Raw genomic sequence first — 12,375 nt, 5'->3', positions numbered from 1 at the left:
CCACCTGCCTCAAGGTAACCTAGGGGCTTGTTACTGACACACATTCCTGGGCCTCCCTACAGCCATTGCGACTCAAAATCTTGAGGGGTAGGTCTCTGAGCCTGTGTTAAAAGTAAAGTTCTCCAGGTGATTCGAGGGACACCCAGGGAAGTTCCAACCTGAAGCATCACTGCCCAGCCCCAGCCAGTGGGGGTTCCCAGCCTTCCTCGCCGGGAACAGCTCTGTCTGTCACCAAGAGGAGGACTTCCGTTTCTGCCAATAAGTGGGCCTGATGTCATGAAAAGCCTTTCTCTGCAAATTCTGGAACAGAGCCAACCTCCTGCAGGCTCCGCTGAGCTCACCTGACAGGGAAGGAAGGGGGTGTCCCCATGGCCCAGAGGGGAGCAGGTGCGCCCCAGCTCTGACCCGCTGGCCTCCAGGGGTTGCCCACCTGAGGAGCCCCAGTGTGGACCTTACTGCCTCCTGAGGGGACGAGGCCGTGCCTGGAAGCAGCACGAAGGAAGAACTGGCAGCTGAGACTCCACGTCGAAAAGCCGAACCAAGAGTCAAAGGGTGATGCAAACCAAGCAACAAAGCCAGACAAAACCCAACCAAACCCTCGCATTGGCCAACGGGGGGAAAGGAGACTCACCTGCCTCGGCTTGCGTTCCTGGAGTGTAAGTGGTGCGTGTGCTTAGGCTCGCTCTTACAGGACACTGGCTCTGTGCTTACATGACATGGGTTGTCTAGAAAACCCCACACCTATAAGCCAACCCCACGCGTGTCCTGGCGTGGTTCGCGGGATCACCTCTCCAGAGCCCACGGGAACCCACGGATACAAAACCTCGACAATCACAGCCTAAGCCGGCAGACCCACAAGGAAGCAAGCGTCAGAGAGTCCACCGCGAACAGAACCAGACTCTCCAAGAGCCGCAGGTGATGGAGTGACAGGATGGGTACGAGGAGATGAGCACATTCAAGGGGCCAAAAAATCCAAAGTTCTGTCGTCAGACGTGAGGAAGACACAAGATACTAAGATCAAGCAGGTGAGACCCTCACATGAGGACGTATGGAAATGAAAAACTGGGTGGCAACTGAAATAAACACCTCACCGGCTGGCACACATGAAGAGTTAGGAAACCACGAAGAAGCTGCTGAGGATGCAGCACAGGAAGACAGAGACGGGGGGTATGAGAGACGTCAAGGAGGATGGACCTGGAGGGGCAAGTGGAAGTTTCCAGGCGAGGTCAGAGCACTTAGGGGAGGTACTATTCTATGACACGGTGGGGCTGATTTTCCACTTGATGCAGGACACAAACGCTCATTCATGAATCACGACACCTTGTAGGCAGGACAAGTACAAATAATCCACCAGCTTGATTGACTACAGTGAAACGATGGAACACCAAAGTCAAAGAGAAGGTATTCAAGGTCACCAGACGAGAGGAGGGGTCACCTACAAAGGACCGTCAATTAGCTCGACAGGGCACACCGGCCGGGAGGCGGTGGTGGATCTCCAGCCTGCTCAGAGAGAATACAGACCTCTAATAACCTATAATGGAAAAGAATCTGAAAAAGAATAAATAAATAAATAAATAAATATATATATATATGTCACTGAATCACTTTGCTGTACACCTGAAACACTGTAAATCAACTCTACTTCAATTAAAACAAATTTTTTTAATTAAAATAAATACAGATCTCAACCTGTGATCTTCTACACAACTAAACCATTGTCCAAGAGCAAAGGCAAAATACAAAAATTTCAGATGAGCAGAAACTGAGTAGACCGTGGACAGACCATCCCGGAAGAAAGCACAGGCTTCAGGAGGAAGGAAATTAAATCCAGACTGAGAGACAGAAAACTCGCAGATCTGTCGGCAACACGCTCCTCCAGCGTCAGGACAAGCAGCTAACGCAGAGGACTGTTTACAAAGGCAAAACCCAAACATGGGGCAGCAGGGCCCGTGAAACAGGAGGGTGATGGGGTGAGAGCCCCCCGGCACGGGGCGGGGGGTGCAGGAGGCAAGGAGCAGCTGCTGACCAATGGGACGGGCAGGCCGTCAGGACAGAATCGACTTGCACGGCCTCCACACGCGGAAGGCAAGAGGATCGGACCCCCCCACCCCCGGTGAAGCCCATCAGACGTGAACAGGAGCCGCAAACCCCCAGAGCGGGCAGGGCCTCCACGCCTCCGATGTGGTCCCTCCACAGAGCAGGGCACGTGGGCTTCGGGTCCTTCATTCTCTGAAATTCTCTGTCTGAAGTCTCTGTGATGAGAGTGCTCTTTTCACCTGGTGTCCTCACCCCACCCCCGCCCCCCCAGCAGCTCCACCGTCATCCCGGGAGCCCCTGAGGTCGCAGGTCCCACCTCTAGCTGGCTCCCGGCTCCCCTTACCTGCACCCTGACACCATGGCTGCAGGCCCTGGGCTGGCCCGCCACCGAGTCTCACCTGTGGGCCCTGACCGAGTCCTGCCTGCTGTCCCGTGCGTGCCACCCCAGGGAACCACGTGGGGCACAGGGCTGACCCGTGGCCACTCCTGCTCCATGGCCTCCACCATTTGCCCCGTCCAATGCCTGCTGTCTCCGGGACATGACTCATGCCCGAGGCTGCCAGACTGGTGAAGAAGCCCCTCAGGCATCTATGTGAGGTGGGTGAGGTCAGCACCCCACCCAATGCAGATACCACGTGCCACGCCCAGGTCACCTGGCAGAGACATGCAGAGGTGTGGCTGGCCCCCGAACACCTCTGTCCAAGATGCTCCTGCCATTCACTGGCCTTTCCTCACCCTCCCGGCCAGCTCCACTCAGCCCTGATGTCACCTCCTCCTAGAAGCCTTCCCGGACCTGCCTGGCTCAAGCCAGGTGCTCATCCCTCAGAGGCCCACACACTCTGCCCTCTGCCTTTCTTCCTCCCTGGATGGCGAGGGGTGCTAACAGTCCCTGGTGAGTCAGGACGGCGCAAGCAACCGAATGACCGGAACCTGCAGGGGGGTGGGCGCCGTGCAGGAGGGACCCGGGCCACGCCGGCCACCTGTCACTGCTCACGAGATCTCCCCTGAAGACGGGCATCCACCCGGAAATCAGAGCGGCTCAGACAAGGCTCTAGAACCCACGAACGAGGGGGAGCAGCTCTGCCTGGGACACGGGGCCCAAGGGTCGCAGGACAGGAGCCCAGAGAAGCTGCGAGCCTGAGACACAGAGAGAAATCACTGAGGTGGGGGAGAGGTGTGGGGGAGAGGTGTGCAGGCGGGCACTGCCGTGGGCAGGGGATGCCCCGGGCTGGTAGGTGCCGTGGGCAGGGTGGCAGGCGGGCGTGCGGGCAGGTACCGCGTGCTGGGACAGAGATGATTTTGTCCAGCACGCTCCATTCTTGAGGTTCAGGTTCAAGGCCTGGGACTGGCGTGGCGGTGGAATTCAGCACGGCCGTTCGCGCCCCAGTGCGTGGGAGCCGGGCCTGCAGGCCTTTCCCAGTGATGGCATCTGGCCCCGGGATTAGCGCCCCTTCGCCCACACCAGGGCTCTTGAGAGCCTCCGGGTGAGGAGGATTCAGGAGTGTCAGGTAACCCACGGGACCCAGGCTGACAGCTCAGGCTCCAGAAATCCGGTGGCTCTGGGCTGGGCTGACTTATCGCGTTGGCAGGAGAGAACCAACTCCTCCGTGCGGGAGCAATTCCACAAAAGGCGCCCGACTTCCCCGGCACTTGTGCCTCATTAACATTCCGCAGACATCGCTGAGGACTTAATAACGCCAAGCAGGCTGAATGGACGCATCGTTTCGGGCTGCTCCGTATTCAGCCACCAGCGAGCGACACTCCTCCCCGCGCCCAACCTGCGCATTAGCATTTGCAGAAAGCCCCCATCTGCATTGCGACAATGGTCCTGCCCCAAATCCGGAGCCGTTGTCACAATTGTCCTTTGTACCCACTCCAGCGGGCAGGCAGGCAACGCGACCCAGGGGCCCGTCGGCGATGCGGCAGGGCCAGAATCCCTACGGTGTGTGATGAGGCCCCGGGCAGCCCAGCGCCCAGCAGGGTGGGCGCCCAGGCTCCGTCTTGCACGCCCAGCTCCCTGAGAGGACGTCCACAGGCAGCCTTGGGAGCAGGGAGAGGCCGTGGCTCCTTTCCAGAACGCTTTCTGCCCTTCTGCTAGCAGTGACCAGATGCGGGAGGGTACATCACGGGTCGGCCGCCCACAAAGCCAGCACCAGGCGGACGGGGCGCCAGCCACCCATGGGCACAACATGAACTCACCACCCTCTGCCATGCTTGAGACAGTGACACCACCCTTGCAACCACCAGTAAGCTGAAACGTTCTGGCGGAGGCGGGAACATTCTGGGGGTCCCGGGAAGAGGTCCAAGAGGGGAGGGATGGACACAGAAGTGACAGAGAACAAAGGCACAGAGCGTTGAGGAGGGCAGAGCGGCAGGCACACACGGTGCTGGCTTAGGACCCCCAGCCCCACTCCACCTGGAATGGGGGACAACGTGCACTACGGGCCACCTCCCCTCTGCCAGACCTGGGGCGCCAGCCCCACAGCACGAGCGAGGCAGGGCCTGGCTCCCAGAAGCCCAGAACAGAAGAGAACTTCCGCGGGTGACAGTGGGCCAGCGGGAGCAGACATGACAATACCAGCTGTCCACAGGACAAGAGCAAGTGCTAGGGGGAGAAGGGGGCGTCCGGACACCCCAGAGGCCCCAGCAGCCCTGGGTCAGAGCTGAGCGTGGCCCTGTCCCCACTCCTCACTCTGTGTAAAAGTTTCTCACCAGAACTGTCATAGCCGTCCACCGAGAAATGTTCAGGCCTCCGCTCCTCCGACATGGGGTCGCAAGTGATGTGGGGGACCGTCAGCATCTTCTCTCCCGGGCTCACCCCATTGTCCTTGTCCAGTTTGAACTTTTTTTTCTTTACCTAAAAAAACCAGACAATAAAATGATCAGTTCCTGGGTGTCCTCTGCCAGGCCGTCTGCTGGCCCCAGACCACCCTTGGGGCACCTGCCAGGGCCCAGGCCAGCACTCTCGCACATAGGCAGAGTGGGCTGCAGCGTGTGATGCTGCCAGAGGGTCTCTGCCCAGTGGCTGCCCTGGGAGCTCACAGCCTGGGGGGCAGGAGGACAGGAAACTAGCAAACAGATAAATACACAGGAATACCCCAGGGCAGGTGGTAACGAGGGCTGTGACCAGCGGGGAGTTAGAGCGAGGCGGGGCGGGCCGACAGACGGAGGCCAGCCGAGGCTTCCCTGAGGAGGTGACCTGGAGGGAGCAGGCCACGCTGGGATCTGGGAGAACCTTCTGGCAGAGGAAATAGCAGGTGCAAAGGCTCCAGAGGCAGCCAGAACCTGGGAGACTGCGTCTCTCCAAGGATGGTGTGGGCGCAGGCCAGGAAGGAGAGCTCTGTCGGGTGGGCCACACCCTTTGTTCACGAGACTCTTGCCTCAAGTCTGCCCGAGCTCCCTTATCCTATGACCACAAGACCCTCTTCCCTGAGCCAGGATGCCACGTCCAGCCCCTGCAGCCCACCAGGCCCAGCATGGAAAGCCCAACACCAAGGCCCTCTCAAGAGCCTTCTCCCAGCAGCTGGCCGGAATCCAGCCCATCCTGTTCCCGGGGTACTTCCTCGGGACCTCCCACAGCCCTGGCCCTGGAGCGGCCAGTCCTACAAGCCCCCGAGCCTGGGGACAACGGGATGGCAGGAGCCCAGCACGGGGTGTACACCCCCAGTGCCCACAGTGCCATGGGCCACGCCAGGCTGAAGCACCAGAGTCAAATCCTGGCCGTGAGCTGTGGCCGCGTGGCCTCCCCACCCGTGTGTGAGTGCCCCATCCTGGTGGCAGGCGGGGGCTGGTTACCATGGCAGACTTCTTGGGCTTGGGGCTGGGGGAGAGCAGAGCATGGCTGCGGGGTGGCTTCCGGACGTAGATCTTCCAGGTGGAGGAGTTGGGGTTCTCGGCCGCGTAGCACCGCCACGCCGTCTGAAACCAGCAGGAGGGAGTGGTTGTCACCGCAGAGCCACTGACGGGGACTCCCAGGGAGCTGCGTCCCGCCACTCCTGCCTGGGCCCCCTTCTGGCAAGACCACGGGGCTTTCTGCCCACCAGCCCCTTCCCCAGGCTCAGGGTCTGCCCCCACCCCCAAGAGCCTGTTCCCTTCTGAAGCCCAAAGCCTCATGGACGGTCGCACGCGGCTCAGCCACCACAGGGGCCTGTGAGCCCCAGTCCGTCTGCGCCCACCTCCACCTGCCGGTTCCCCCGCGGGGCCCCACCCTCCGTCCTGGTCGCCGGCCTCTCCTCGGGGATGCCGCAGGGGAGAGGTCACTGGGGGCGTGGAGGGGCAGGGCCCCCAGGGCCAGCAGGAGGCAGGGCTGAGTGTCCAGGAGGCAGAGCCCCCAGGGACCCACAGTTTCCGGGGCCTCCAGATGGCCTGGGGGTAAAGGTCTTAGGCCTTCACTCTAGAGATGCCCACGGCGACTACCACCAGGATGTGGCCTGGAGGAGGAGACCCAAGGGGAGGCCACGTCTGGTGGGGGGGCCGGAGGGGGCGCCAGGAGCCTCGTAGGAGGACGCACCCTGAGGGCCTCAGCACTGCCGGCCGTGGGAGCTGGAGAGAGAGATGCCGGCGGCGGGGGTGGTGGCGGGGAAGGGCTCACGGGACAGTGATGCCACCTCTGCGACGGGAACCCAGTGGACATGCCCCCCCCAACCACCCCCCTGCCCCGCCGTCCCTCATCCCAGCCCCGCCCTCCAGGCCCCGCTCCAGGCCTCTCCCGCCTCCTGGGAGGCTTGTGTGAGGCCGCACACACGCCCCACGGGAAGTCAGTGCGCCCCCTCCGCGGGCAGGCCATTTGCAGCCTGATTTACGGTCTCCCCGAGAGGAGGCTGTGGCGCCATAAAGCCAGGCCTGACAGGGGGCCGAGCCCCCAGCTTTACGGCTGCTGCCTTCACTTCCTTCCGGTGTAGGATTAGCGTCCGGCCCCAGATGGAGGTTCCGGACAGGCTTACGAGGAACAGGATAGAGGCCCTGGCTGAGCTGCGGTCACCGGCGTGACCCCAGACGGTCTCCGGGGGCCGTTCAGCTCTGGGAGCCCAGAGGGGTCCAGGCTGTGCACTGCAGCCACACTGGCGGGTGCAGGGCCGCATGCTCACGCTGGCATGTGGTGACAACGCTGCCCCAGGCCCCTGCCTGGCCACCCCTCCCGTAGCCCCGTGCCCACTCCGCCTTCTCCTCAGCCCCGGGCGGCCGCCACCCGACACCCTCGAAACACGAGCCTCCAGGGGTCCCTGTGCCCGAGTCTTGCTTGGCACTGAGAGGGCCGCCCAGTCCTCCAGGACGTTCCAGGAGTCTGGGGTCCCGGAGCCCAGTGTCCAGGGGCTCAGAGCCGCCTGCCTGCTTGCCCGCCTCTGGAACCTTCCTCTCCCACTGCTCTCGGGCTGGGAGCCTCTGGGACAGCCTCATCACAGAAGCCTGGCGGGGAGGAGGGTGCGGGGAGCGAGGGGCCCAGGGCAGGGGCAGCCCCTGCCCCACCCCCATGGCCCAGCACTGTGAGCCCCGGGCCCTGCAGGGGCAGCTGCCGGGCCTTCAGAAAGTGAAGCTGGCCCATCAGTCCAGAGCGCAGCCCATGCCGTTGGGTCACCAGTCCTCACCTCCTATCGGCCGGGAGGACTGAGCCCCGTTGGTGCTGGGAGTGGCCCAGAAGCATCAGTACTGCACAAGCAAGCCCTGACCCCTGACCCTGGGGGGGAAAACGGCCACCTGAGGACCCCTTACTCTTCCCTCCCAGTCCTGCTCCCTTGCAGAGTCGGGGGCTGGCCACAGAGGAGGGATAAGACAGACACCAAGGCGGCCGCTGCAGCTGGAGACCAAGGGCCCACCGGACTGACCAAATCCGGGACTGGCCAGGCCACCTTCTCGTCCCCCGGGCTGGCCCACAGGATGGAGGAAGGTGGGCTCCCACGCTCTTGTGCCCCAACCCCATCAGCATCACCCGACGGTTCCCAGGACAGGAGTTACAACAGGTGGGCACGTCTGTGGCACGGATCGCGGCCCTTCCGTATTCAGGAGTGTCCACAGGAGAGGGTCTCGGCGGCCCCAGGGGCCGGGTCAGCTCAGGGCTGAGAGCCGTTCCCAGACCAGACACGGCTCGTACTTGCCCGGGCAACACAGAGCCGGGCACACGGACCACCACACGACGGTGACAAGGCCGCGGCGGCGGCTGCCATCACCTGGATGAGCGAGGCTGCCGCCGGGATCTGCCGATTGAAGTGCTTCTGCCTCTGCTTCTGCTGGACCTTCAGGGCAAAACCGGAGCCGAGAATCCCCTGCAAGGAACAGAAACCAGGGCTCACATCCTGCAGACGGGGGAGTGGAGAGACAGGCTGGGCACCGGTGGCCTGCTTGGCACTGCAGGCCCCACAGAGGAGGTCAGTGCCTCCGGCCCAGCCCGTGGGGCAGGAGGCAGCTCCACCCAAGCAGGACACACTGCCGCCCCACCCCCAGGATTGCTAACAGGATGGAAAGGGCCGGCCCACCTGCGGGAGCTCCCTGTCCACAGAGGGGATCAAGTTATACACATATACATACGCTCTATGTGTGCATACATACACACACTACACCACAGCCGCGTGACACACACGTGCATGGACAGACGTACCCGCAGGACACACATGCAGTGCATGAGGACTACCACACACAGAGAACACACATATGTGACACACATGCACGAGCACATGCAAATGCATGCGGTACGTATACCTATGTGACACGTGCATAGACAATACATACGCACACAAACACACATGGAGCACATGTGCATGATGCATACACACAGTACGTACACACAGACACAGACTGCATGATGTATAACACGTGCACATACAGTGCATACACACACACGGTATGGTCACATACCTACCAGGCACCTACATACACACAGAGTGAACTAGAAGATTTTAACGCCCATGGTCTACGGTCTCCAGGAAGGACAGGAGTCAAAGCCGCTCCAGGCCACAGTGCAGGACCGCTCCCTCCCTCACGGCTTGCACCTCTGTGGTTCTGTGGCAGCCACCATGGGCGCCTCACCCCTACCCTCAGCGGCCGAATGAGCCGGACTGCACCCCACTATTTGCCATGAAAGGCCTGGTGATCGCCGCCGCCCACACTTGCTCCAAAGGACCCACTGGGGGCTGGGAACAGGAAGGCGGCGGCCTCCAGAGGCTCTGAGGCAGGCGAGCTGGGGTCTGAATGCGCCCCCTGAGGGTGGTCTGCTCACAGGGCCCCCCTGCCAGCCCCAGAGCCTGGAGGAGGCTGGGGAACTGTGGAAAGGCCCCCCAACACGGAGTACCTACCGCCGGAAGCGCAAAGAAGGAGATGGCGAAGACGGAGAAGCAGGAGGCGATGGTCTTCCCGACCCACGTCTGGGGCACCTTGTCCCCGTAGCCGATGGTGGTGACAGTCACCTGCAAGGACGAGGGACAGCGGTCGGCACTCAAGCCCCAGAACCTCAGGGCGGGCGTCCGTCCGTCCAGCCTGAGCCCCGCGGTCCCTCCGAGACCTGCCGCCGTGCAACAGAGGCCGGCGAGAGAGCCCAGCACCGAGAGGCCGGGCGGCTGAGAGCACGGTGCTCGAGCCCGCAGGGTCTGGGTCCCCCAGGCTAACGCTGCAAAGGAAGCAAGCCCCAGCGTACACACGGGAGCTCAGCGCCGACGGGGGACAGCCTTCCTGCCCCACTCCCTGCCCTGTCCCCAGGAGGCCTGCCAACCGGGCCACCGATGTCGCTGTGCTCCAGCCCCCAGGAAGCCGGAAGCTCCCACAGAGGCCCACCCTCCCCAAAGAGCCCGGCCACGATGACACGCCACTTCCTGATGCCACCCCAGGCACCAGATGCTGCGTTTGCCCTTTTCTCGGAGGGAATCAGACGCAGCTTGAGCCTTCTTCTACACGGGGGAGCTGTCCGTCCAGGGCGTGTGCCGGGACAGTGGGGCTGAGGGGCTGCTTCCACCCCACCCGCACCCTAGGCTTGCCTCTGCTGGCATCTGAGGCTTGCTCCCCGGCGGGGCGTCTGGCGAGAGCCCGACAACGCCATCCTGCAAGGACTCAGAGCCCACCCTGGCTGTGCCGGCCACGCGGCCCACACCTGTCCACGCCAGAGTCTGGGTGCTTGAGGAGCCAGCTCTGCGTCTGGCAGGGGGACCAGGGCGCCCAGAGTCCCTGCTCAGACCGTCAACACACGCGCTCAACCCGTGGTCTCACCAGCCCTGTGCTGGGCAGCCTGGCTTCCCCCTTCCAGGGCCCCCAGCCCAGGCCAAGTGAGGACGGCCCCCGGCAGCTCGGGAAGTTCTGCACGGGGCCTCTGTAAGACCCCCCTGCCCCCTGAGACCGGCGGGGAGCACGGCCTGGGGAGGCCCATTTCACAGATTCCACTGAACAAGGCCCAGGTGGGAGGTGGCGGCTTCTGCAGCAGGGTCCTTGGGGCCCACACACGTGTCCACGCAGACAGGGACAGGCACACAGGACAGCTCGGAAGCCCCGGGGCAGAGGCGAGAGGCCCTCAGGAAGCAGGAGTGACCAAGGGTCCGGGCAGCGGGAAGGACCACAGTGCGGGAGCCCGTGTTACACCACAGAGCACAACCTGGGGGCAGCGCGGGCGCACGCTCCCGCCCGCCAACACCCACCACGCGACTGTTTGTGGTCCCGGCTCCTGTGACTGCCACACGGAGCATTTCCTGGCAACGTCACCGTCCCTCAGACACAGGTCCACACCCGCTTCCAGTGTGCTGCCCGTGCACATGTGCACACACACAGATGGCCTGCCACGGAGACAGGGAGCCGCACATGCATGCCGAGACACGCTAAGGCAGTGACGAGGCACAGGCACGTGTACGTCCCACACGTGGCACAAGGCCACATAAAGAGGGGCCGGTGCACGGCCCAGTACCTGCAGGGTGGAGCAGGCCAGCCTGAGGCCTTGGGCAAGGCTGAAGGCCAGCAGGCAGATAAGGGGCCCAGGGGAACCTGCAGCGCCTCGCCAGCAGCCCCCAGAGGGTCTGTGCCCCTCGTGTGAGGCCTGGGCGGCAGCTGCCTCTCAGCACCTGGGTGCACGGAGCAAAGGCACGTCAGGGCTGCAGATGGGATGGGGCGTCCGAGACGCCGCAGCCAGTGTCTTCCGGAAAATGGTTCTCATAGAATTATTTATTTATGTGTAAACATACAGTGGGTCTATTTTTAAATTTCTAACTTTTATCTTCTAATGCGGTATTGACAGACGTGAGCCCCGTAAACAAAAGCTTTTTGGGGTCTTCAGTCACCGATAAGGGCGTCAAGGGGTCCTGAGACTCCAAGTTCGAGAACGGCAGCCATGCAGGGAGGCAGGGGCAGGGTGACCTCTGAGATGGACCTGAGTGTGGCCCTCACGCCAGGGGGCAAATTTTAAGCAGTGCCAGAAAACTCGGGCCTCAAGACAAATAACACATAATACAACCTTCTAATTATCAAAATTAAGGCAAAAAAAAAAAAAGTCCAAGACAACTGGGAAACGGACGTAGGTGGGATGAGGAAAGGGGTTGGCCTCGAAGGCCCTGGGGGCCGAGCGGTGCGGGCAGGCCAGCGGGTGGGGACACCCGAGGCCACCTCCCTTCTCGGACAGGAGCACTGGAGGCTGGACCCCATGTCCTCGCCCGCCTGGTTGGGGGTGCTGGGACGCCAACGGCGGGGCAGCAGGAAGAAGCCAGGGGAGCCCCGGCCAGGTGTCCCCCACCCTGCGGTGCGGGGCACACTCTTGGCTTCTCAGACTCTGCCACAGACCTTCTTTGTCAAGTTAACGACATCCTTTCAGCTCTTTGAGGAAACAGCCCATCCCCGCAGAGCTGTTTGTTTTTCCTGAATTCACAGACACAAGCAGCTCAGGAATGGGCCGTTTTATAGCCTGCGTGCTCGGAACTCGCCCCCCATGGCAGGCGATCTGGAATGCAGAGCTGCACGTCCCCTGGGCACAGCCTCGGGGAGACAACTCAGCCAGGGTGCTGAGCCCAGGGTGCGTCCCCCTTCCCCCGTGTCTCTCCCTCCAGGGACAGGCCAGTCCCCCCAACACTTTGTGTCACAAGAAGCTGGCGCTGGTGTCATTTTATTTCCTCCTGGACGCCGGCCTCCGGGGGAAGTGGGAGGGCCAGCCCAGAAGCCCGGCTCCACAGAGGACACGGTCAGCCTGCAGCCACCCTGCAGGCCGTGGCCATCTGTCCAGAGGGAATGGGCAGCCAGGAGTGGGAGTGAGGACGGCGCCAACGTGGACACTAGGGGCTCGCACCTGGGGAGGGCACCTCCGTCTGGCAAACTCGTGACCATGCTGTGAGTTTGGGACCACCTGCCAGAGGGGGAAACGGAGGCCGGGGGGTCTCACCACTG

The 12,375-nt window shown here is 62.5% G+C and overlaps 1 protein-coding gene across 3 annotated transcripts in view; it reads right to left on the bottom strand.

Moving 5' to 3' along the window:
• The window catches only part of KCNQ1 (potassium voltage-gated channel subfamily Q member 1), a gene marked incomplete at both ends in the record, with an annotated part of 349,658 nt that overhangs the window by 236,472 nt on the left and 100,811 nt on the right, over window positions 1-12,375 (bottom strand). For 2 of the 3 annotated variants that reach the window (XM_079709066.1, XM_079709067.1), the window contains 3 exons: window positions 4,750-4,894; window positions 5,833-5,955; window positions 9,324-9,434. In XM_079709066.1, the coding sequence (XP_079565192.1) occupies window positions 4,750-4,894; window positions 5,833-5,955; window positions 9,324-9,434 (379 nt within the window). Of the gene's footprint in view, window positions 1-4,749; window positions 4,895-5,832; window positions 5,956-8,201; window positions 8,298-9,323; window positions 9,435-12,375 lie in introns of all 3 variants that reach the window. The other variant, XM_079709065.1, reaches the window with a different exon arrangement.

This window comes from Hyperoodon ampullatus, assembly GCF_949752795.1.
Source record: "Hyperoodon ampullatus genome assembly, chromosome: 7".
NCBI lineage: Eukaryota > Metazoa > Chordata > Mammalia > Artiodactyla > Ziphiidae > Hyperoodon > Hyperoodon ampullatus.
Note: the sequence above shows the minus strand (reverse complement) of the source record. Positions and strands in the feature narration are given on the sequence as shown.